Raw genomic sequence first — 27,146 nt, 5'->3', positions numbered from 1 at the left:
GATTGTGGGTTTATGGAACGAGCTGCCAGAGGAAGTGTTACAGGCAGGTACAATTACGACATTTAAAAGACATTTGGACAGCTACATGGATAGGAAAGGATAGAGGCCAAATGCAGGGAAATGGGACCTCAGGTGGGCAACTTGGGCCAAAGGGCCTGCTTCCATGCTGTATAACTCTCTGACTCTAACCCTGCAGATGGCGAGCTGCAGATCACCACTCTCAGCACCAAGAAGCCTCTCTTCCCATACCCCATGTAACACCCAAGACGTTAAATCTGTGCCCGTGGTCCTTGAACCAGCCACCAATGGGAACAGGCCCCCTCGATTTACCCTGCCTCAGCCAGACACAATCTTGTACAACTCCATCAAATTTCCTCTCCGTCGCCAGCAATCCTAGCTGGTCTGTCACCCCTTGTTGCTGAAAACTCTCCTCTCTGGAACCATCCTAACAAAATACCAAGCCCTGATTATAGATAATTAACTGAATATAATTCACTTGCTGGAATTTTAATTCAAGTTTCATGATCGTTAGCCCTTTCCTCTGTATTATTAGCCCAGTAATGTAACTGGGAACAATTTTCCATACAACATAAAAACAGTTACTCTAAACAAAGGAACCAATAAAATTACTGCTTCTATATTAAAGCTCATTGAGAATCTTCCTCCTTGTGGTATTACAGAAAATCAATGTGTTAAAGAATTAAACAAAAAATCTATTCACCAGCTGGGATTTTTCAGCAATAGAAAAAGTGTTTAAATCTCACTAATTTGTCCTTGGCACATCTTTGTAGGAATAAAGACAGCTCAGATTAGCGGCTTTCTCAAGGTAAATGTAATACTAAAACTATATAGAGATGCAATGGTACTTTGGTTTCAGGAGAAGTAATTGGTAGTGAAGTACTAGCTTGAACAGGCCGACGCAGAGAGGAACTCGAGGGCCGTGTGCACTCTCTCTACCTGCCACACGGGGTCCTTCTCCTCTGGGAAAAGCTCAAAGTACTTGGCAGCCAGTTCCACCGGAGGTAATGTCTGTAGCTTCAGGTTGGTCCAGCACTGCACGAACTTCACCAGGCTCTCGAAGGTGTACAAGCCCAGCCGATCGTTGCCGTAGTTCGACAGGTGAGTCATGAAGATGCTGATCTGCACGGCAAATGGAAGAGGTAAGCCTACATACAGTACATCCAGGTGCCCATGTCTCCACGTCCATCACACACCTCAAAGTCAAAGTCGAGTTTATTGTCATCTGCACAAGTACATGTGTGCACAGGTACAATGAAAAACTTACTTGCAGCAGCATCACAGGCACAGAGCATCAGATACACAACATTCACAAGAAAAACATAAATTATACACAATTTTTACAAGGAAGAACATAATTAGAACAAAAAAAAAGTCTATTGTAGTGCAAAGTGGTCACAGTGTTGCTATACTGAGGTAGTGATTCGGATCATCAGTACAAGTTTAAGGACCAAGTGTGCTACTTCCCCTCTCTGTTAGAGAGTCACAACTATTCAACAGAAGTCTTTCCTTGTTGCATTTATCACAGTTGGCAAGGATTCCTCCCAAACTATTTGAACCCATGAGATGTCACCATTGAGCACTGTGTTGATGCCACAAGATAGCTCCAACTTCCAGCAAGTCACCACATAGTAGCCAGGAAGGGGCCCCAGCTACCCAAGAGTTGGGTCTTGACCACACCCAAACAGGTTGCAACCAAGGAGCACAAAATCCCCTTCCTCTCCCGTTCTCCTCAGTGAGAACAGCCCTCCTGTTGCCTACTTTGAAACCAATTAATCTCACGCAGACCTGATATTAAACTGCAGTGTTGTGCATTTATACGGCACCTTTAATTTGACACCGAGCTAAATGAGGCGTTATTGCAATAGTAACCAAAAGCTCGGTGTAAAGTGGGTTTTCAGGGGAGGCAGAAGTGTTTAGAGATGAAATCACAGAATATAAGACCCAGACTTCTGAAGTAATAGAGCGGTTAAAATCAGGATAAGCAGGAGGCCGGATGCGGAGGAATGCAGACATTAGAAGCAACGGAAATTGAGAAGGATTGTTCCTAACAGTGCCTCACAGTTCCAACGACTCTGGTTCAATCCCAACCCCAGGCGATGTCTGCGTGGAGTTTGTATGTTTTCCGTGACTGCGTGGGTTTCCCCGGGTGCTCTGGTTTCCTCCCAGATCCCAAAGTAGGTTAGCTGGGCGCTGTAAGCTGTCCCGAGTGTGTATGTGAGAGGTAGAATCTGGGGGTAGTTGATGGGATTGTGGGAAGAATAACAAAAAGGGATAATGTTGGAATAGATTGTTGGCATGGTCTCAATGGGCCGAAGGGCCTGTTTCTGTGCTGTCTCTTTGTAACAGGAGGTCATAAACAAGGAAATGGATTTTAATATCAAAGCATTGCCAAAGTGGGAGATAAAGTGAGTACAAGTGTGATAATGAGGACAGTGCACTGCACTTACCCTACCTTACACACCTTTTAGTAACAAGTTAAGTAACAACATTCAAAAGACATTTGGATAAATACATGGGTAGGAAAGGTTTAGAGGGATATGGACCAAACGCAGGCAAATGGGACCAGCTTGGTGGGCACCATGGTCAGTATGAATGGTTGGGCCAAGGGGCCTGTTTCCATGCTGTATGACTTTACAACCTACCAGTGTGACCATCCGTTCTGGCTTGGCTTGGACAATCCCAACCTCCAGTCCTGCAGATCACATCTGTCCCATGGTCTCCCAACCCCGGCAGGTCCCCCCATCCAGTGGCTGGCCAGAGGAGGCAGCAGTGGGAGAGGGGTCACGGAGTGGTGGAGGGGGCAGCGATCCCACACAGCTCAGCACTGTGCCCTGACCTACACTTTTCACTGGAGCCACTAGGGGAGCCAGAAGCTGCAAGGTCAATGGTTTGCAGCCAAGTATGGGATAAAACACACCCAATCAGAATTTCTAACTCGCGCTGGAGCAGAGAACATTTCCACAGCCCCTGTAAACAGTTTTGGTCACCCCGTTATAGAAGGATGTGGTCAAACTGGAAAGAGTGCAGAGGAGATTTACGAGGATGTTGCCAAGACTAAAAGGCCTGACTTATAGGGAGACGTTGGCCAGGCTGGGTCTTTATTCCTTAGAACATAGGAGAATGAGGGGCGACTTTATAGAAATATTTAAAATTATGAGAGGCATGGATAAGGTGGATGGTCACAATCTTTTCCCCAGGGTGGGGGAGTCCAAAACTAAGGGGCATCAGTTTAGGGTGAGAGGGGAAAGATTTAAAAGGGACCTGAGGGGCAACTTTTTCACGCAGAGGGCGGTGAGTATATGGAACGAGCTGCCAGAGGAAGTGGTTGAGGCAGGTACAATAGTGTCATTTAAGAAGCAATTGGTACATGGAGGGGCGGGGCTTGGAGGGATATGGGCCGAACGCAGGAAATTGAGACTAGCTGGGTGGCACCACGGTCAGCATGGACTGGTTGGGCCAAAGGGCCTATATCCGTGCTGTATTGGTCTGTGACTCTACCCCTCATTCCACCCCCAACATGTCCTTCTGCTCCCTTCCTCTTCACCAGACTCCCTTTTATTGATGCCTTCAGATTTTCACAATAATGAATAGTGAATCAAACAATTTAAATGGCAGGAAGATCAGCCTGTGTGGTTAGTAACTCCTGGCAGTTAGTAACTCCTGGCAGTGTTGGTCATGCTAGGTCCAGGAATTTGCTTCCTAAGCCCTCTTCCTAAAGCTTCTCCTCATCTGGGACAAGACAGACTTGCACCTCTACTGCATGTTTCTTTGCCTAAGAACCTCCCAGTACTGGCGCAGTACACCAGGAGACAATGACTTCTGAATTGTAGGATCCTTTACATCCACAAGCAAGCAGCTTACATTTCATCCAGAAGACAGCACGTTAGTGCAACTCCCTCTCAGCACTGCACTGGGACAGCCTGGGCTTTTGTGCTCAAACCTCTGGGATCTGAACCCATGATCTTAAGGTCAGATACTTCTTACACCCTCGTCCACATCCTCTTCCCTTTCCTGTGGAAAGTTAATTGAGATGAAAAGCACAAGATCTAAGTACAAGATGATTTCTGTGATGATGTTATCATCCACGGAACTGTAATTTTATCGCCTGCGATTAAGCCTAATTAGGTGATAATTCAATTTGTTTTCACTGAGTTCTCACTCTGACCATGTCACCTACATTGGTTAATTCCTTAAAGTGCAAAAGAAAACAATTTCAAGTGACTCTGCACAAAAAGAAATGTGGTTTAGGGACAAAGTGAAAAGGCTTCCAATAACGACATCACCGCTCCAAAAGAGAGTTAACCTTAGTGGGTAGTTCCACTGTCGAGCGACCTGCTGTTTGCTGTAAGTGATCGAGACTGAATTGAAACACATCATTCACGTGTAACAATCCTGCACTCCCTGCATTTCTGGCCAAAATACTCTGCTTACATTGGAAGAAGTTGCTGCAGTTTTTCCTGTTAGTTCACTTTCCTCTGCTCCTAAGATCATTTTCCAAATTAACTGACGTTGCTAACTGTGCCATGGACTGCTGTAACCCAGGCATGCACAAACCCTGTCTCCAACTCATTTGCTGCCACAGTGTTGCCAATGGATTCTGAATCAACGATTATGCAGAGGAATGAGCTTACCCCATTCACCGACTTTCATCAGATGTTTAGTGCAACGCACAAGGTGGTACAGATCCATTCCTTGCTGTACAGTTCCAGTAAAATTTACAAGAGCAGAGGACAAGAACAAGCAAATCCCACCTTCAAACCACTGCTTCCACTGAGACAAAATCCACTAAGAGAACTAGGCCATTCCCAACAGCCTAACCTGGACACACACCAGCAGACACGACACCTCAGGAATAATGATTAATTCCTCCATCCCCCGCAGCCTTGTAACATGTTCCAGTATTATCCGGTACCTAACAATTCTCATGCTTTTTAAATCCCATCACGGCCTTGTCGCTCCCTATTTGCACAATCTCCTGCAGTTATACAACCCTCCACCATCCCCATTTCTCTCTTATTTTGACTCCTCATGCATTAAGGAAGATCTCTCTCAGTTACAAAAGGCATTGGTGATGTTCTCATTCGGAGTACTTTATACAATACCAATCTTCTCATTTATGGAAGGACGTAGGTGCACTAGACGCCATTCAGAAGTTTACTGGATGAGTACCAGGAACAGACACAAGAGACTGCAGATGCTGGAATCTGGAGCAACACACAAAATGCTGGAGGAACTCAGTGGGTCAGGCAGCATCTGTGGGGGGGCAGGAGTTGGTGGAGGTGGTAATGTCGATGTTTTGGGTCGAAACCCTGCATCCACACTGAAAGGGGGAGGCGAGATAGCCAGTATAAAGAGGTGAGGGGTTACTCTTGCTCCACCCCTTCCCTCACCTCTTTATACTGGCTATCTCCCCTCTACCTTTCCATCCAGACGCAGGGTCTCGACTCAAAACGTCGACAATTCCTCCCCCCTCCCCACAGATGCTGCCTGACCTGCTGAGTTCCTTCAGCAGTTGATGTTTTGGTTCCTGGAGAAGGCAGGTTGTCTTATAAAGAAAGTTGGAAAGGTTAGTTTTGTGCCTGCTGGAGTTTAGAAGAGGGGTCTTGATTGAAATGTTAGTCTCCTTGTGTGTCATAAGAAAATATGAGACATAAGATCCCAAGGAGTCTTGACAAGGTAGATATGGAAAGAATGTTTCTGCTTGCAGAGAGTCTGAAACTTGGGGTCACTGACTAAAAGTTAGGGGTGACCCAAAAGGCAGGGATGGAACTCTTTCCCTCACTGAGCAGTGGGAGCAAAGACAGATAGATACTCGATAAGGAGGGGAAAGGTTACTGCAGGTAGACAATAGGAGTTGAGGTTGCAATCAAATCAGCCATCGGTTCATTAAGGGGTGAAATAAGGGAAAATGTCTTCAGTCAGTGGACGGTGAATTGAATTGGTTTATTATTGTCACATGTACCGAGATACAGTGAAATGCTTTTGTTTGTGTGCCATCCAGACAGATCATTTCATACATATGTACATTGAGGTAGTGAAAAAAGGAAAACAGAATCCAGAATATAGTTACAGAGAAAATGCAGTGCAGGTAGCCAAATAAAGTACAAGGGCACGGCGAGGTAGATTGGGAGATCACAGTTCAGGAGTTAATCTTTCAGTGTACGAGAGGTCCGTTCAACAATCCGATAACAGCTTTTGTATATTCTGCCTGATGGGAGGAGGGAGAAGGGAGAATGACTGGGGTGGGAGGGGTCCTTGATTACATTGGCTACTTTCCTTAGGCAGTGGGAAGTGTAGACAGAGTCAATGGAGGGGAGGCTGTTTCACGTGATGGACTTCAGAACTCTATTCAGTTTCTTTGTGGTCTTGGACAGAGCAGCTGCCATGCCAAGCTGGGCATCCAGATAGGATACTTCTTGTGGAATTCTCAACTCCAGAGGGCTTTGGAGGTTCAGTCAATGACTTCATTCAAAATTGAGATTGATCAGATATCTAGAAATCCATCAAAGGATAATGTAGAAAATCTGCAACAGTGCAGGCTCAAGGGGCTACTCCTGCTCCTAATTTTCAGCTTCTAAATGGTGGAGAAAGCTCAGGGGGGCAGTGCCCCACTCCTGCTCCCATTTCCTGGGTTCTTCTGGTTTCACATTTTTAAAAAATTTTATTTACAGCAATGGTAACAGACCCTTCCGGCCCAATGAGTCTGCGCCGCCCATCTTAAACCCAAATTAACCTACCCGTACGTCTTTGGAATGTGGGAGGAAACCAGAGCACCCAGAGGAAACCCACACGGACAAGGGAGAACATACAAACTCCTTTCAGACAGCGATGGGAATCAAACCCCGATCGCTGGTGCTTTAATAATGTCGCACTAACCGCTACACTACCGTGCCGCCCAAAATTAATCTGCTTGCAGCTCTGGCCACAAGAATGGAGTACATACTGAGCAGCTTCTGACTAGTTCATTACCAGTTCTTGGTCTGGTAACAGGACGTTGAACTGAAGCCCCTTCTCCTCTCTCCTGGATCCCAAGGCAACATTCCGAAGAAAAGCAGACAATCTCTCCCCAGCAACCTACCAATCTTTATCCCTCAATTAACGTTATAACATAAGCAGATTAACCGATCACTGTCAGAGTGAGATACAGCAGGGAAACAGGCCCTACATCTCACCAAGTCTACAGCAACCCTCAACCACTCATTTACACAAATCCTATATTAATTCTATTTTCTATTCTCCCCAAGTTCTACCTCTCGCCTAAACACCAGGGGTAATTTACAGTGACCAACTAAGCTTCCAATCAGCACGTCTTTGGGACATGGGAGGAAACCGGAGCACTCGGAGGAAACCCACACATGCAAACTCCACGCGGACAGCACCGGAGGTCAGGATTGAACCCGGGTCTCTGGAGCTGTGAGGCAGTGGCTCTACCAGCTGCGCCACTCTGCCGCCCTGTGCTGTCATGTAGTTGTGGGGTCTTGCTGTGCACAAATTCACCATTTCTCACAATAAAAACTTCATTTCAAAAGTACATCATTGGCTGTAAAATGTGGTGCAAACAGTTTTACTTTAACATCAGATCTTCCTGTTGTAGGATTTGAACTCTCAACATCTTAGCTGATCGTTTTGGGATCGTGACTGCCTTTTCACCAACTTGTGAAAATACACATACGTGCTTTGACCAAATGGTGCCTCTGAATTATCCTGGTAGACACGTCAGGAATTCCACTCTGACGATCTTGGCAGTAGACCATGTTTGGAAATGTGCAAGAGTTGGCCATCCATCAGCGAGCCTGCTCTGCCACTCAACAAGACCAGTGGTTGATCGGATCTTGGCTCCAGCTCCATTTTCCTTCCTGTTCTCCATAATTTTCGATTTACCCACAGTTCAAGAATTTGGCTCAGCCTAGTGTATAGTCAACACTGTCTCTATAGCTCTCAAAGGTTGAGAATTCCAGAGATTCACTATCCTTAGCGAGAAGAAACTCATCTTATTCTGTAAATATGCTGCCTCGGGAAAGCAGCCAACATAATCAAAGACCCCTCCCACCCTGGTCATACTCTCTTCCCCCTCCCCCCCCTCCCCAAAAGCTTTTGAACACGTACCACAAGGTTCAAGGACAACTTCTATCCTGCTGTTATAAGACTTGAATGGACCTCTTGTATGATGAAGATGATTTCCTGACCTCTCAATCTACCTCATCGTGGCCCTTGCACCTTACTGTCTGCCTGCACTGCACTTTCTCTGTAACTGTAACACTATATTCTGCATTCTGTTGTTGTCTTCCTTTCGTATTACCTCAATGTATATGTATGGAATGATCTGTCTAGATGGCATGCAAACAAAGTTTTTGTTAGAAAAGGCCGCATATTTGCAGAATAAGGGGAGGTTCTTCTCACTGATAGTGGTGAATCTCTGGAATTCTCAGCCCCAGAGAGAGCTGTATGTCAGTACATGTGGCAATCACAAACCAATTAGTTCCAGACTCCCTCAGGAGGGGCACCATTCTCCCTACATCTCCCACTGTCAAACCCAGTCAGAATCCTGAATTTTTCAAATCTGCATCTGTAACTGTAACTGCCTTCAGTTTTCTGTAGAAATTTTGCTGTGTGCAATCCCCACCACTTCAACATAAAGCCACCCCCTGGATACCAACTAAATGGTTACAAGCCTAGCACAATTACTTTTGTACCTCAGGCTGTACTTCTCTTATAAAGAACAATTTGACAGTAAAGCTATGCAAATGCATGTACCAATTAACAGGTATCAACCAGCACTGTATAAGCCCCAGGAGGGTTTTGCCACTTGTCTCACTGGAATACCATGACAAATAATCCTTTAATATTCTATGTTCTCAATAATGGATTCACAGCAGGCACTGAGCACTTAATGTGAAAAGTGCAGTTTTTTTTAAAAGAAGCAATAATGGGAACTTGTTAAATTGAAATGTTGGACCTGCTAACTTTGCAAAATTATGTAACATTAGGGCTGATAGTTTCAGAACTTCTACAATCTTTGGAGGTGTCACAGTACTGAAGTATTCTGATAGATCTGCTGGGGAACAACTCGCAGGCAACCTCCCTGTGGTTGACATCCCTGTTGGGCAACTAAACCAGATAGACCATAAATGTAGACACGAGACTGTGGAGTCTCAAGGATATGGAGTTAAAAACAAACTGCTGGAGGAACTCAGCAGGTCAAGCAGCATCTGTGGAGGGAAACGGACAGTCAACGTTTTGGGTCAACACCCTTACTGTCTATTTCCCTCCACAGCTACTGCCTGACTCGCTGAGCTCCTTTAAGCAGTTTGTTTTTTCACTCCTTGACCATGAATGTCGTGGGTTTAATTCCCAAACCCATGTAGGCAGTGGAATTAGAATCCTCAAGATGAAGAGATGTCACAGAGTTATAGTTATACAGCACAGAAACAGGCCCTTCAGCCCTACTTGTACATGCTGACCAAGGTGGCTTCCTGAGCTAGTCCCATTTGCCTACGTTTAGCCCATATCTCTCTAAACCTTTCCTACCCTTGAACCTGTCCAAATGCCTTCTACACATTGCAATTGTACCCGCCTCTACCGCTTCCTCTGGCAGCTTGTTCCATACACCCACCACCCTCTGTGTGAAAAACTTGCCCTTCAGGTCTCCTTTAAATCTTTCCTCTCTCACCTTAAATCTAGTTTTAGATTTTAGACTCCCCCACCCTGGGAAAAAGCCTGTGACCATTCACCCTATCTATACCCCTCATGATTTATAAACCTCTAGAAGGTCACCCCTCAGCCTCCAACACTCCAGGGGACAATGTCCCAGCCTATCCAGTCTCTCCTTATAATTCAGGCCCTCCAATCCAGCAGATGTCCTTGTGAATCATTTCTGCACCCTCTCTAGCATTATCCTGAACTGCACACGATATTTTCCACCTTTGGTCTCACCATCATTTTGTACAGTAATTCAGATAGAGCTCGTTTGCCAACACAGTTGACTGGAGTTGTGTGAATTAGACATCTGCTGGGTATGAAGTCGAACCCCAAGACCCAATGGCAGAGTTCAAAGGAAGGGTGTATTTGCAATACAGGGAGTGCAGCAAAGGATCACTAGATTGATTCTTGGGATGGTGGGTTTATCGAATGAGGGGAGATGAAGCAGTCTGGCGTTTATATTCTCAAATTGATAAGAATGAAATGTGATCTCATTGAAATGTGCAACATTCACATGGGCTTGGCAGAGCACATATGGAATTGATGTTTCCCCAAACAGTGGTGTCCAGAACCAGGGGCAGTTTCAAAATAAGGGTCAGCCATTCAGAACAGGGATGAGAAAAAGGTTTCCCCACCCAGAGGGTAATAAATCCTAGGAATTCTCCACACTGGAGGGTGGTAAAGGTTCAGTCGTTGAGTATATTCAAAACAGATTGATAAGTTTTAGACACTTAAGGGAACCAAGGGATATGGAGTTCGTGCAGGGAAGTGACACTGATCAGCCATAATGTTAATGATCTCCCAAGCTACCTCGTCATGGCCCCTGCACCTTATTGTCTACCTGCACTGCACTTTCTCTGTAGCTGTAACACTTTATTCTGCATTGTTTTTTTTTCCTTTTCACTACCTTCATCACAGCTCAGTACGGCAACTGCTCTGCCCAACACTGCAAGAAATTGCAGAGAGTTGTGAACGCAGCCCAGTCCATCACGCAAACCAGCCTCCCCTCCACTCACTCCATCTACACTTCCCACTGCCTCAGGAAAGCAGCCGACATAATCAATGGCCCCTCCCACCCTGGTCATCCTCTCCTCTCCCCCCTCCCATCAGGCAGAAGATACAAAAGCCTGAGAGCCTGAACCACCACACTCAAGGACAGCTTCTATCCCACTGTTATCAGACTCTTGGACAGACCTCTCAACCACTGAAAGATGAACTTTAGATCTCTCAATCTACCCCATTATAGCCCTTGCACTTTGTCTACCTGTACTGTACTTTCTCAGTACCTGTAACATTTCACTGCATTCTGTTTTCCTTTAGACTACCTCCATGTGCTTGTGTATGGAAGGATCTATCTGGATGGCACACAGACAAAAGCTTTTCACTGCATCTCAGTACCAATTAATGAATGGTAGAGCAGACACAAGGTGCTGAATGGGCTACACATCCATCTATTCCTTATGCTTCACAGGTACAGAATATCAAAGCTAATGATCGCTAATAATATCCTGCAATACCAATCAGTATATTAAGAAAAAACAATTAATTATTTAGTAATTGGAATTAGCCGTTTGAAATAACAAAGGAAGATAGTCAGATGGTGCTTACCAAAAATGGAATTAACTAAAACTGAAATCAGACACTTACTAAATTGCTTATGAATTAAAATTAGATTGTATATCTTTCCAATGTGCTGAAGAAGGGCTCCTTTTAGTCTGAAGTGTAATCAACCAGCAAGCGATTTAAGTTTAATTATGATTTATTTTAAATATAATTGTGGGAGCTAAGTAAGTGATGTTAAATCAAGATTAGATGCAGCTAATAAAGGAATTTTAATCTGAGCTGATAAAAGGACACAGGTCCATCCCCGAAAAAATATTTTGTAACATGCACACAAAAAACGCACATATTGGTTGAATTGTGCGCAAATCAGTGGTGGGGACTTTAGAAATGAAAGAGAGAGAGTAATCACAGAGTTGTACAGTACAGGAACAGGCCCTTCGACCTACCATATCCATTCAACCCTTTTGCTCATCTATACTAATCCCATTTGCCCACATTAGAGCCATATCCTTCTATGCCTTGCCTATTTAATTATCTGTCTAAGTACCTCTTTAATGTGTGATTGTATCTGATTCCACAACCTCCTTTTGCATTGTGTTCCAGATATCAACCACTGTACCAAAAAACATTCCCTTCATTCCCTTTAAAACTCCTTCTCACCTTAAACCTATGCCCTCTTGTTTTTGGTACCCCTACCATGGGAAAAAGATATTGATTATCAACCTTATCTACACCTCTCTTATATACTTCTATATATTAGTCCTCAGACACTTGTTCCAAATGCCTACCACTGCAGCAGGTGCCATTTTGCTCTGCATCCAGCATTCCATTCAAGTCACTTCACTTCCCCAACTCCTGCTTGGATGAGTGCCACAGAACCTTGAACCTTGACCCGAGTCTAATGTCCCATCCAGGAGCCCCTTCAGCAGCAGTTCTGGAACAGCTCCAGTATTCAGTGGGTACAAGGTGAGAGGCTGGGCACCTGGACAGGTGTTTGGAGACCACAAGCCCTTTGACAAATGGGAAGAGCCTTGTAATCAACGTGTTGCAGGGTTTGGGAGGTGCGCACAGAGGCTGTCGAGGATGGAGGGTGACAGGGAAATACAGCATGATCATTTCACTATGGATGAGTATAATGAGTATAGCCCTGGATGCGTACAGCAGGACTGGGCAGAGAAGGGACAACAAACAATCTGCTGAAGGAACTCAGCCGGTCGAGCAGCATCTGTGTGTGTGGGGGGGGGGGGGGGGGGGGGGGGGGGGGGGGGGCGTGTGGCGAATTATTGACATTTGGGGTCGAAACCCTGCATCAGGACTGACAGTGGAGAGGGGCAGTGGCCGGTATACAGAGGAGAGGGGGGAAGTGATGAGACAGGAGTCCAAGGTGATTGGCGGACTGAGGAGGGGCATAAGATGATAGGCAGGTTGCACCAGGTAGGAGAGCGAAGCGGGGATGGAGCTGAGAGACAGTGGCAGGTGGATGATAGGCACAGGCAGACAAATTTTCTACCAGGAGCAACCTGCCCATCGTCTTACACTCCTCCTTGGTCCACCAGCCACCTCAGATTCCTGCCTCACCACTCCTCCTCTCCCCATTACACCGGTCATCTCCCCTCTCAGTCCTGATGCAGGGTTTCAACCCGAATCGTTGACAGTTTCTCTTCACACATCCCCTCCCTCCACCACCTCCCCTCCCCCCCACAGATGCTGCTCGACCCGCTGAGATCCTCCAGCAGATTGTTCGTTGCTCCAGATTCCAGCATCTGCAGTCTCTTGAGCCTCCTGGTCAGAAAGGGACACCCAACACAACATATGTGCAAGAAGAAAAATCATTTTGAATGAAACCAGTGAGTGGTTTCGCTGTCCATTCCTGAATGTAAAGTAGTACAATTCACCTCTTCCACTAGGACGAGGTTGGCTCGATTCCAAGGACGTGCAACAGCACGTAATGTTTGGACAGTGCTGTTCTTACACAGCACATGCAAACAATGCATAATGTTTAATAGGATCAGTCAGAGCTTTCCTCGTATTTCCACTCATTTTGTTTGGTTTAGCCTTCAGAGAGATGTCTTTATGCTGGGAAGAATTGTACATTGTCAATGCAAAAGAGATGCTCAATGAACAAATCTCAGCTCAATTTAATTTTCTCCTTGTTGCAAAGAGGAGCTTGCAAAGTTGTTTGCTTTGCGTTAGGAGAGAAATCTGACCCATTCAGGGGATGGATTTCAAATAAAGTTCGTTAAACATTAACTCAGCTGCAAACTTCAGTGGAGCGTGCGAGCTCCGGAAATGAACAAAAGCAACCATCTCATTGACCTGACTCAAAGAGGAGGAAGGAAGCAAGCTCCATTCAACAGCATAATCCAGCTTAATATCTAAATCAACGTGGGCTTGGATGAAGGGTGGTCAGCTCACGTCCTCCTCTCGTGATCACGCTGGGGTTGTTCATCAGGCAGGGTAAATGGCACTCAGAAGCATTCTACTCTCTCGCCGAATGTTGAATGGAGTGTCAAGCTGGGTGACACAGAGCAGACATCGGATTAACTTTCCAACTGATCTAACACCAATCTCTGTTAATATTTGACTGGCAAAGAACCAGAGGTGGCATGAGAAAAAACTTTTAGTTTATACACTATGAATATCTAGGATTAGGAACGGATTGCTTGACCAGTGTGGGACCCAGGTTCAGTGATCACTTCCAATAGGGAAGTGGATGAATACTTGGGGAAAACCAAACTCATGGACATTGGAGAAAAGTGGAGCTAACTGGATAGAAAAGCCAATACAGACACAATGGGCCAAATGGCCTCTTCCTGTGCTGTACCACTGTGTGATAGGACAACCTCGAAGGTGACAACTTAGACAGAAGATTGATCTGAAATGAGCCAGTTGTTGGTTCTGATGAGGAGAGATTGATGGTGGCATTTTATAAAATTCGGCATTACCACCTTCTCAATGAAGGTGAAGTAAACTATAAACGCTTCCCATTTAACAGAGGACGATCGAGTCTCCAGCGCTTTCAGCATAGTCAAAGGTAGCTTCACAGGAACATCATGACAATCGTGTGACAAGCCACAGAAGCAAACATTAGGACAAGTGACTGTGAAGTTTAGAGAGGGAATTCCAGAGGCTGGGATTTCGACAGCTGGAAGGCACAGTCGAAGGTGGAGTGATGTAAAGTGGGAATGCCCAAGAGGCCAGAACGGGAAGCACACAAAGGTCACACAGGAGTCTCCAGCTGGATTCAGTGGAACCAGTCCTACTGAAGGGGATGAGGGGAAAGGGCAGAAGCCCAGCCAGCTTTTCCTAGATCTGACACAGTGTGGATATGGTACGGCTCGGTACAGCAACTGCTCTGCCCAGGACCGCAAGAAACTGCAGAGAGTTGTGGACACAGCCCAGCGCATCACGGACACCAGCCTCCCCTCCTTGGACTTTGTCTTTACCTCTTGCTGTCTTGGTGTAACAGCCAGCATAATCAAAGACCCCACCCACCCAGGTCATTCTCTCGTCTCTCCTCTTCCATCGGGTAGAAGATACAGAAGCCTGAGGGCACGTACCACCAGACTTAAGAACAGCTTCTACCCCACTATGATAAGACTATTGAACTGTTCCCTTATATGATGAGATGGACTCTGACCTCACGATCTACCTTGTTGTGACCTTGCACCTTACTGCACTGCACTTCCTCTGTAGCTGTGACACTTTACTCTGTACTGTTATTGTTTTTACCTGTACTACCTCAATGCACCCTGTACTACCTTAATGTAACTGCACTATGTAATGAATTGACCTGTACGATTGGTATGCAAGACAAGTTTTTCCACTGTACCTCGGTACAAGTGACAATAATAAACCAATATCAATGAGAGCCAGCAGTGGGAGTTGAACGGTGAAGGAGATGAAGATATACAAATACAGATGACACCACTCAAACTACCGATCAAGCTACTGCAGCTTCTCTGAGCACTTGTGCTTCTTCACCCAAGACCCTGTGAACATTTTGCACACTGCTGATGCAGCTGTCCACCCTGAACTGAAATTCAACTGAACATAAAAGTGAAGTCAGGGATGAAAAAAATAACAGTGATTACCAGTCGAGATACAGACACACATTTTTACATGGATTATGGTTGAATGATGTACAAGTAACCGGTCTAGAAATCCAGTGGCTTAGACTAATGATCCAGATGTGACTGGTCCAGTTGATTTGCTGGTTCAGTGATGATCCCCAGGATGTTGATGGTTGTACATATTAATAATGGCTGCAACTGGGCTTAACGTGGGGAAATGGTATTGGTTTATTGTTGTCACATGCATCGAGATACAGTGAAAAGCTCTTGTCTGGTTGCCATCCAGCCAGATCATGCCATACGCAAGTACATCAAGTTAGTACAAAAAAGAAAAGAGAACGCAGAATAGAGTATTGTGGCTACAAAGAAAGTGCAGTGCAGATAAACGAATGAAGTGCAAGGGCCACGACGAGGTAGATTGCGAGATCAAGAGTTCATCTGTTCAGTGACCCACAAACACCAATGACTCTGATAGTTTAATTAAAAGGAAGGGATGAGTCTTGGAAAAAAGGAGAGAACACCAGGGAGGTTAACTGGTATAATTGAAGCTCAGCTGTGGTATTGAAGTAACTAGGTTAGTATGATACATTTACCCAACCTCCCTGCAAACATGGTACAAAGTTACTAAGGCTATTCTGCTCTCTGCTTAAGGAATGGAGAAAAAAAAGCACATGAAAGAACCTTCTTCTAGTCCGGCAGAAAGTCGGAGTGGAGGAGAGCCATGCACCAATTTAATTTCAGTTAGCAACAGAAACACTGGGTTTGACCGACAGTGCAATCACCCAATCAGGTTCACCCTGCCTTGGAAGAACATCAGCATTACATCAGAGTCACATAGTTCAGAAACAGGCCGCTCGGCCCAACAAGTCTGTGCCAACCATCAAGCACCCATTTTTACACCAATCCTACCCCACCCCGTTTTATCCTCCCAACATTCCCTTCAAATATTTGTCTACACTCCTGCTGCCTCGGGAAAACAAGCCAATACTCAGGAATTCAGCCAACACCTGATAGAGGTGTATAAGATGATGAGAGGCATTAATCGTGTGGATAGTCAGAGGCTTTTTCCCAGGGCTGAAAAGGTTTAAGGTGATGGGGAGCAGGTACAGAGGAGACGTCAGGGGGTAAGTTTTTTTACTCAGAGAGTGGTGAGTGCGTGGAATGGGCTGCCGGCAACGGTGGTGGAGGCGGATACGATAGGGTCTTTTAAGACACTTTTGGATAGGCACATGGAGCTTAGAAAAATAGAGGGCTATGAGTAAGTCTAGTAATTTCTAAGGGAAGGACATGTTCGGCACAACTTTGTGGGCCGAAGGGCCTGTATTGTGCTGTAGGTTTTCTATGTTTCTAATATAATCAAGGTCCCCTCCCACCCTGGTCATTCTCTCTCCTCTCACCTCCTGTCAGGTAGAAGATACAAAAGCTTGAAAACTCGCACCACCAGGCTTGAGGTCAGCTTCCATCCCACTGTTATCAGACTCTTAAATGGACCTCTCATATGCTAAAAGATGAACTTTTATATAGAACAGTACAGCACAGGAATAGGCCCTTCTGCCCATGATGCCTGCATCCGTGCCAATTTAAACTAAATCTCTTCTACCTGCGCGTGATCCAGCTCTTGATCTTCCAATCTACCTTGTTGTGGCCCTTGCACTTTATTTGTCTGCCTGCACTGCAATTTCCCTGTAACTGCAACACTACATTCAGTTTACTACCTCAGTGTAATTATGCACAGCATAATCTGTCTGGATGGCACACAAAGCTTTACACTGTATTTCAGTACATTGACAATTATAAACCAATACATATTTGCTTATGCAGACATTATTTTGTATTGGTCCATTGAAAGCAAATTTAATAGAGCACATTTTCAATGTTCAATTTGCAGAAGGAATGAATGTTCTGAAGATCAAAACAACTGATGAATTTATATTTAAATAATCCACAGATCTATTTTAAAGTTCAAAATTTTACACTATTTTTACATTCATTGATAGAACAAAGATTTCCTATTGCAAGTAGAAATCAGCTGCCAACTTTGGCAGTGTTTACAGTGGGCTCTTCGTTCCCATTCAAGCTGCAGGATGTTTTAAAGAGCAGGAATGTTCCAAGCTGGCCTATTTTTAATATTGTTATGTCTTTAAATGAACAAAATCATTACTGGAGCCACGAGGCAACAAGTTAACATAAATCATCCAACGTTACTAATGGCAACTTGGGGGTTAGCCAAATTAAGAGTTCCTGGAGTGGTTCGAGAAGTGAAATTATCTTGTTTTTAATGACACATCGTTACATGTAGTACTGAGCCTGCATGATTGGAGAAATTCCAGTTTACATATTCTGGTCAGAATCTGTTAGCAACAAAGCTACTTCCACCTCCCTCTCCTGAGAGCAGAAGAAACAGGAGCAGGTTTAGGCCTTTAGGGCCCTCAAACACATTCCACCATTCCACTGTGTCCTGCCTGATCCCCAGTGCAAAGCCCATCTTGTATGGATTTCCTGTGATTCGGATGGTATCCATAAGAAATCTATTAACAAAAGGCTTGGAAGTGCTCAATGACTAACCCTCTAGGCCAAGTAGCAAAGAACCTCCTTCCTTCTTGAACAGAAAGCATCCCAACTCCATCCTTAACCCCTGACATCTCCAAATGGACCCACTCAATAATTTGTTGCACAAAACCTCTTTCTGATGCATTTGCCAATTATCTTAAACCCTTTTCCAATGCTGACACGCCCTTCCCCCCAGCCATTGGAAACAATTTCCTTCCACCAAAAACCAACAGGAAGATCCAGTGGTGGAACGTTTGATTAAGATGGAAGACATGCCAAATGCCGAGGCCATTATATCACAATGTGACTTTGCACAGATACGACCAATGCTTCCAAAAAAAAAGCAAGCATATGCAATTTGCCAAGATACAAAGAAAGATTATAACCTTGGTGACTGGGGAAAACAAATAGACATCCTGACCCATTGAACATTTGCAGCTTTTTGGAGTTTCTACATCAAATCTGATAATGGTTTTCGGCTGTATAAAAAAAGCAAAGGCTGAGGGGAAACGTGTTGGAAGTTATAAAATTATGAGAGGCATAGATAGGGTAGACAGTCAGAATCTTTTTCCCAGGGTAGAAATGTCAAAAAACCAGAGGACATGTACTTAAGGTGAGAGGGGGAAAGTTTAAAGGAGATGTGTGGGGCAAGTTTTTTTGTTTACACAGAGAGTGGTGGGCACCCGGAACGCGCTGCCGGGGTGGTGGTGGAAGCAGATATGACAGTGGCGTTTAAGAGGCTTTTAGACAGACACATGAATGTTCAGGGAGTGGAGGGACACTGATCACGTGCAGACGGAAGAGATTTAATTTAATTTGGCATCATGTTCGGTAGAGACATGGTGGGTCAAAGGGCCTGTTCCTATGCTGTACTGTTCTGCGTTTTATGTTCTAAACCAGTTAAATCGATGTCTCCACAGAACATGATGCCAAATTAAACTAAATCTCTTCTGTCTGCACATGATCCATGTCCCTCCCAGAAAGCTGAATGTAGCGAATAGCACTCAGCCACACTCTACAATTGCGTTGGGGTTAAGGATCAGAAGGTAGTTATTACAGGTAAGGCACACATTTAATCTGTTATCAAGGGGCACAGAAGAGGTCCAGAGACTTGAACACAACAGTCTAGGCTGACACTGTGGTGCAGTACAGAGGCTGGAACTACTGATGAGATATGAAACCCAGGAAGGTTCTGCCCTTTCATGAGAACAAGGAAGATCCAATGGTGGTATCTTGAAGAGCAGGGGAGTGTTCCTCAACACCCTGGCCTGTATATCACTCTGTGTTAGCCCCAGAGCCTCACTAAAATTGCACAGCCATCTGCTCCTAACATCCTGCTTGCCTCACTGCCTTGGCTGTTGCTCGAGAGGGAGCAAGCAATGAGGAGTGACCAGGCCTCAGGCAAAGGAAAGTAAGGCCCAACTTCCTGACCGCATGGATGGCCTTCTGACAACTCCTGCTGTCAAAGGCTTTTCCCCCCATTGTCCCTAAATATCTCTGATGATCAGCATATCTGATGAAACTGTCAAAAAAATAAAATTAAAAAATCAAAATAAAACTTATAAAAATTCAAATAAAATTAATAAAACATTTTAAGAAAATCAAAACATTTGACTCACTTAATTAATCAAAAACATAATTTTTAATTAAAGTAAAAAAAAATGCAAAGGCTTCCCCTTGCTTTTTCAATGGATGTTGGTGACTGTTCGGATCTGAGGAACTGCGAGAGATTCACCAACTATGGCTGGTGTACACCTGAGGGGTCAGACAGGAATCCAGTAGGTTCTGTACTTCTGCACTCCAGCGTACAGTCCTGGGCACGCTGATGCGTACACTGTGATGAACTGATGCTTCTACACACAAGCACTACCTGGCAGTCAAAACGTTCCAGCATAACTGCACACGATTATTTCTGGGACTTACAGTCCTCAAACTGCCAGCTCTGTTTCCCATGCTACACTTTAAAAAAAACTCTTCATTGGCTTTGGATGTTCGGAAAAGGATGTGAAAGGTGCTATAGAAATGCTAACCTTTCTCAAGCTCCCTTCTGTGAATGAGTGGAAGTGTATTATTCTACAATAAACCAAAGAGTTAAGATGTGTTTGAGTCACACTCACTGGATTAAGCAGTACCGTAAGGAAGAGCTCTCCACCCTGAATACTTTTATCCAGTTCCTTGGATCCTCCGGGATATTCATTATAGAAGATAGTATGTGTAAACAGCCCACAGGTTTGGCGAGGGAGAACCTGCATATAATTGCAAGAACAGAAAAGAAGATTTGTTAGAGTTTTGTCAAAGCAACGTTTCTGTACGCAGAAATTTGCTCTGGTTTACATTCAAGGCAATGTTAAACTTTGAACATGTTTTCAATGATCAAATCCAGGGACAGCGTTCACGATTGCTGCTTTACAAGTTCCAGTCTTTGGCTCAATTCCCATTGAACACTGTGGGATCACAAACATGTCAACGGCTAACATAGAATTTTGACACCTTCTAACACTATGAAAGACCCAAAACTCTGACAGAATTATACTTAAACTGCATAAAAGACAGAAATTAGACACCCTTGTCAGATATTTCACTGAAACAACTGAAAGAGCTCGAAACACTGAAACAATTTGAAACACTAACTCTATTTCTCTTTCTACAGATGCTTTCCTTATCTGATTGTATTCCCAACATGTTCTTCCATTACTTACTCTCCTGAACACTGCATATCAACAATGAAGAAAACCTTTATTTTTAAACATGGTTTGAATGTGAAATGTGTTGTAGGGGCAGCAGTGGTGGTAGATTGAAACGTTGCACTCAGAGACCAGATAAATATTTGAAAGGAAAATATTCAAGGGGATATGGAAAGAGGTTGGGAAGTTAGACCATCTAGATTTGCTCTCGTATAGACAGTACAGACTCAACAGGGCAGATAGACTCTTAGAGTCCGAACAAGGTATAATTGCGATTTATCAAATCTCAGAAAACACAGAATGATATTCCACAGGAGGCCATTCAGTCCACTGTGCCTGTGTTGAATCGCTGGTAAACCACCTGATTAACGCCAACCTCTGTTCTTTCCCATGGCTTTATTAGTCTTTCCTTTTAAGCACCCAGAAGTTCCCTTCTCAAAAACTACTGGTGAACCTGCATACGGGCAGCACGTTCCAAAGTACCACAAATAAATAAAAATCCCTCATGCCGCCTCTGCATCATTTGGCAGCCACGTTCAATAAAGCTATCGCAGAAGATACTTCATGGGCTCTGCACACTCTTCATTAAAGGTGCAATTTCAGCGACTGCACAAGTTCAAACCATAACCTTGTCTGCGTGCAAATTGTCCGTCATGTTTCCCACATTGTGTCAGCAATCACCATCATTGCCTAGTTGGATTTTCCTCACATTTCTTCATGGTATTGAAGGAGGCCATTCAACATCCCAAGTTTATGCTGGTTTTCAGAGCAATCCCATTCCCCCAGCTATTTCCTTGTAAACTATTCTCTCTCACATGCCCATCAATTCTCCTGCCACCCACAACACTTAGGCCAATTTACAGCAGCCAATTAACCTGCCAACCCACACAACTCCAGGATGTGCGAGGAAACCTGAGCACCCAGGGGGAAACCCACGCTGTCACAGGAAGAATGTGCAAAATCCATGCAGACAGCACTGGAGGTTAGGATCAGGCACTACCTACTGCACTGCTGTACCCAAACCTTGGATCTCCTGACCCAAAAGCTGCCAATGTGACCTTCACCAAATGGAGGGCAGTGGTTCAAGGCAGGGCTCACCACAAGGGCAACTTGGGATGGGCATTACATGTGCATCTTGCCTGTGATGTTCATGTCCCCGAAGTGAGGAAGGTACCTCACAGGCTTTGGAACTTCTGAAATGAGAGTCTGCCTGTTAGTTCTTTCCTATTTTGGGGAGTAAATTTCCCAATGGGATCATTGGGAGAAGCTGGGCATTATGAAATACAGAAAAGACTCTGTTAGTGGCTCAGTGACCTCGTGCACTGGAAGAGGGAATTCTACAAGCCCAGGCGATCTGTGGTCTGGGCGATTCAAGCAAACTCTTCAGGTTTGCAAGTCTGTGAAGACCAGGATCACACAAAGTTCTCCTTGTGCTTTGAGATTAGCCACTCACCATAATGCCATTGTGAATAAATCCCCTGCGATATCGTGCCGGCTTCAAGTGGGGATACTCCTCTGTGCTTGTGACTTTGATCCCCCAGATTGATTTCCAAGCCTTATACAGCTGTGTGTGGACAGGGTACACCCCTGAATGATGAGGGGCAACTGCATAACCCATGTTGATTGGGATTCCATGGTCCTGCAAGAGTTAGGAGATTTGGTTACAAAAGGTTACACTAAAAGAATGTTCAAACATGCAAAGTCCCTTTAAACATAATATGGCCCAAACTGACAGATGATAGCTCATGCCTCATGGACCCTAAACTTCAAGGGCAGATTGGAGTCAACCACATTGGCAGGTCTGGAGTCACCTATAGGCCAGACTGGGTAAGGACAAAGATCTCCCTGAAAATTAAAAAGCTGCTGATGCTGGAAATCGGAAACAGAAAATGCTGGAAGTACTCAGCAGATCAGGCAGCAACTGTGGAAAGAGAAAGAGGATTAATATTTCAAGTCACAGACCCTTTGCCACAATTGGCACAGGATCTCTGATCTGAAACGCTTCAGGTAAAAGACACTTCTTCAGAAAGGTAGCTTTGCGAAGGTGAGGAAGACATGGAAGGGACAAAAGGAACATCTCTTGTCGGGCAAGCCATGTTGACGCGTTGTTTATCAAGCAATCTGGACGATAGATGAGTAGGAGCAATGAGAGGGGAGAGCGGGAGAGGGAGTGAGAGTTTGGAATTAGGTCAACCAACGGCTCCACCATCTCAGCAGCCACTTCTGTTAAAGCCCCTGGATGAAGGCCATTGCATCTGGCAACTTGTCTGCCTTTTGCTGCATTAGTTTTGCCAATATGTTACCCCTTGCGATAAGGATTGTTACAAGTTGTTCCATGCTATTTGAAACCAGCCCATCTGTTTTCCCTGTGATACTTTGCAGTGTCCTCGACTGTGAATTGCTTTACATTGTCTCCCATTTCCTTGTCAAGTCAAGTCGAGTTTATCATCATGTGAACAAGTACAGTGAAAAATTTGCTCGCAGCAGCATCACAGGCACGTAGGTACAGACAGAACATAAATTATACAAGATCAATTTCCCATTTTCACCACCACCACCACTGCCTCCCCGGGGGGTCCCACACTTACCCTAGGTACTGTCCTCCCTTTATATATCAGTAGAAGCTCTTGCTGTTGTTTTGATATTACTTGCCAATTTACTCTCCATGTTCTCTAACTAACTTTTTAGTCACTTGCTGCTGGTTCCTGAAAAATTCCCAGTCCTCTGGTCTACCACTAGCATTTGCCACCATTGATGCTCTGGCCTGATTTCATTTCTTCCTTGCCTTTGTTAACTACGCACAGTCTCTCTTTCTCATGGAATTGCTCTTTCTAGTTAGGATAAACTTCTGCTCAGCATTATGAAATATCTGCCATTGCTCATCTACTGACCTTTCCTTTAGCCAATTTTTCCAGCCCTAAACAAAGCAACAAAGCCAACAGATAGTGATATCTTTCCCAGGCCTCTCTTCAACAGAAGCATCCACGTCAGTGTTAACCGCCTCCCACTGCGCTGCACAGGAAGGTAATCAGAATGAAATGGTCAATGAGCCACGAATGGTGACACGAAGTCTGGTGACCAAGAGCTTGGCCAAGGCAGTAGGTTGTAAGGAGTATCTCACAGGGAGGTAGGGAGGAGGGGAGAGGAAATTCCAGAACTTACGGCCTTGGCAGCTGAAGACAAGGCCGCCAGTGGTGAGGTCATTGTATTCTGAGATGGACAGGAGGCCAGAAATGGAGAAGACCAGTTCTCCCTCAAAGTTATGGGACTCCGTATTCCCCTCTCCCTTGCCCCTCCGACTCCCCCGTGCTCTCTTCCCCCTCACCCACAGGCTCTCCCTCCTACGTGCCCCCCCCCCCCACTCACTCCCATTAGCTGTGTAACACAAGGCCCGAGTCCTAGTGTGGCCCCAACCGTTCCTGAAGACAAACCTTGCCGTACCTCAGCCCCCAGTCTGACGTTGTCTGCTGTTAGCAGCCCTTGCACTGCGAGCAGGGTGGTGAGGGCGGCTGCTGCCACAGACCAAATGCCACCCACGCTACCAGAAAGGTTTGCAGCCCCACTCTGGGCTACCACCAGTAGTTACACAGTGTTACACAATGGGCCAACAATGCTCCCCTCACGACTGAAGCACAGTGTCAGAGATGGGTTGGAGGTCACACACTAGCTCACCTGATCATGTGATCCACCCTGTACCCACCAGCAAGGCCAAGGGCAGATTCCAAATGCAATGAGCCATCAGGCTAACCTCTGCAGGTACACAATACGGATTGTCTGGTATAATTAAGGTGACCCCATTCATCTGCCAATTTAAGAGGGTTATTTCCTTTTCTTCACTTTTATCTTTATGTTTTTTTATCTTTATCCTTTTTTAAAAATATTTTTAAAAATTATCTAAGACTATTTGAGCTGTGTTTAGATGTCTGCGATTATCAGAGACATTTGAAAAGAGCTGAAAAGCTTCTGACTTACGAGCCCAGACTTACAAGACCCTCGCCAGATGCTGCTTTGTTTCATCTGGAGCAGGCTGTCAGTTGCCAAGTTCTTCTAACATTCCCCTGCAACCCCCGACACAGAACTGGAGCAGTGAAGTTTAGGTGACGAACCACTATCAGTTAACCCATTGTACTGAAAGCTCTGCCATTTTGAAAACATTCAATTTTAATTTCCTTTGAACCTTTTGGACAGCCACTACCAGAACCTATCTATGGCAGTTCTGAGGCACTGGGTTGAAGTAGGTGCAGGAAGACATTTGGCTTCATTTTTATTCATGTCCACAAATAAACTTAGGCTTTCAAAACCCTGTTTCCAATTTCAGTGAGACTACCAAGCAGATAATATTCACCCTCCTGTGGGGTATGACATCAATCTGGAAAGGCTTCAGAACATAAATAGGAGCAGGATTAGACCATCTGGCCCGTCGAGGCTGCTCTGCCATTCAATTAGATCATGGCTGATCTGGCCTTGGACTCAGATCCACCTACCTGCCTTTTCCCCAGAACCCTTCATTCCCCTACTGTGCAAAAATCTATCTAACTGTGTCTTAAATATATTTAATGAGGTAGCCTCTACTGCTTCCCTGGGCAGACAATTCCACAGATTCACAACGCTCTGGGAAAAGCAGTTTCTCCTCATCTCCGTCCTAAATCTATTCCCCTGAATCTTGAGGCCATGTCCCCTAGTTCTAGTCTCACCTCCCAGTGGAAACAACCTTCCTGCCTCTACCTTATCTATCCCTTTCATAATTTTATATGTTTCTATAAGATCCCCTCTCATTCTTCTGAATTCCAGCGAGTATAGTCCCAGGCGACTCAATCTCTCCTCATAGGCTAACCCCCTCATCTCTGGAATCAACCTGGTGAACCTCCTCTGCACCACCTCCAAAACCAGTACATCTTTCCTCAAGTAAGGAGACCAGAACTGCATGCAGTACTCCAGGTGCAGCCTCACCAGTACCCTGTATAGTTGCAGCATAACCTCCTTGCTCTTAAATTCAATCCCTTTAGCAATGAAGGCCAAAGTTCATTTGCCTTCTCGATAAACTGTTGCACCTGCAAACCAACCTTTTGCGATTCATGCACAAGCACTCCCAAGTCCCTCTGCACAACAGAACGCTGCAATCTTTCACCATTTAAATAATAATCTGATCTTCTATTTTTCCTTCCAAAGTGGATGACCTCACATTTACCAACATTGCACTCCATCTGCCAGACCCTTGCCCACTCAATCTTTAACTTATTTGGCAGTCCATGAGGCATTGCTGTGAATCCCATCTGGTTTAATAGTCATAGAGTAATACAACAGGGAAACAGGCCCTTCGGCCCAACCCGTCCATGCCAACTAAGATGCCCATCCAAGATAAGTCCCATTTGCCCGCATTTGGTCCACATCCCTCCAAACCTTTCGTTTCCACGTACCTGTCCAATGATGGCTTTTGTGGGCAGAGATCTGTCTTCCTGATCTGTTTGGCCTTTACGGGACTTCTCATTCACAGCAATGAGAATGGTTCCACAGGGCCCTTCAACTGTTCAGGGTTAATTGATGATAGGCAAAGTCACTGATCTTACCAACAACCACCACAGCCCAGCATCTCAATCCAAAACATCAACTGTCCATCTCCCTCTACAGATGCTGCCTGACCCGCTGGGTTCCTCCAGCAGTTTGTTTTTTTTTGCATCAAAAAAAAAGGTGATTTTAGTGTGGGAACGGCATATGAATAAGCTGAGAGGGGAGAGATTTAATAGGAGCCGGAGGGCAACTTCCTCACCCAAAGGGTGGTCTGTAAATGGAACGAGCTGCCAGGGGAAGTGGTTGAGGCAGGTACATTAACAACATTTAAAAGGTATTTGGACAGGTACATGGATAGGAAAGGTTTAAAGGGATATGGGCCAAACACGGGCAAAAGGGACTAGCTTAGATGGGAATCTTGGGCCAGTTTCTGTGCTGTGTGACTCTGACTAAGTCAACCAAATAGATAGCACTTATAAATCATTCATAATAAAAAAAAATCTGCACAAATCTAATACTTAGAACTTTTTCAAAAAACGGCCAGAAATCACTTTGGTTGTCCTGAGGTTGTGAAAGATGCTTTACAAATGCAGATCTTTCTCTTTAAGCTTATTTCCTCAAAAAGGGAAAACAAAATATTGCTAGTGCCATCGAGAGGTGGGTGTTCTCATGTGACCGGCACGGCTGCATCAGTTTACATTACTGGTTATGTCACATTCAGCAACACTGAAGTTATCTTCAGTAAACAGTCAAGTGCACTGGCAGCACAGAGCTGCAGGGATCTGTGGACCCTGGCCGCACATTCAGCTGAGGATCAGCAAGAGGATGGGACAATCACCATCCCAAAGCTGGAGCCATTCCACCGGCTGCTTGTGGCAAGACGACAGGGAAAGGGTCCACTATAAGCGCGTGATCTCTGATGCAGGAGCTCGCTGCTAGTGGGCAGGCTGCTCTTTGTGTGGCCGAGAGCAGGGAGCTTGGGCACCATCACTGCTCGGTGTTTCAGTCTTGGCACTGCACTTTCATTTGCTGAAACAAATTCCCATTA

At 45.0% G+C, this 27,146-nt stretch overlaps 1 protein-coding gene across 8 annotated transcripts in view; it reads right to left on the bottom strand.

The window, feature by feature from the left end:
- ndst2a (N-deacetylase/N-sulfotransferase (heparan glucosaminyl) 2a) overlaps window positions 1-27,146 on the bottom strand; it is a 432,751-nt gene that overhangs the window by 22,806 nt on the left and 382,799 nt on the right. For all 8 annotated transcript variants that reach the window (XR_007958434.1, XR_007958433.1, XM_052041762.1 and 5 more), the window contains 3 exons: window positions 22,044-22,229; window positions 20,024-20,152; window positions 958-1,140 (listed from right to left, as the gene is read on the bottom strand). Coding sequence is in view for 6 of the 8 variants with exons in the window: in XM_052041762.1 (XP_051897722.1) it covers window positions 958-1,140; window positions 20,024-20,152; window positions 22,044-22,229 (498 nt within the window). In the remaining 2 variants the exon portion in view is untranslated. The remainder of the gene's footprint in view (window positions 1-957; window positions 1,141-20,023; window positions 20,153-22,043; window positions 22,230-27,146) is intronic.

This window comes from Pristis pectinata, chromosome 30 (genome assembly GCF_009764475.1).
Source record: "Pristis pectinata isolate sPriPec2 chromosome 30, sPriPec2.1.pri, whole genome shotgun sequence".
Taxonomy (NCBI): Eukaryota; Metazoa; Chordata; class Chondrichthyes; order Rhinopristiformes; family Pristidae; genus Pristis; species Pristis pectinata.
This window is presented reverse-complemented; position numbering and strand designations above follow the sequence as displayed.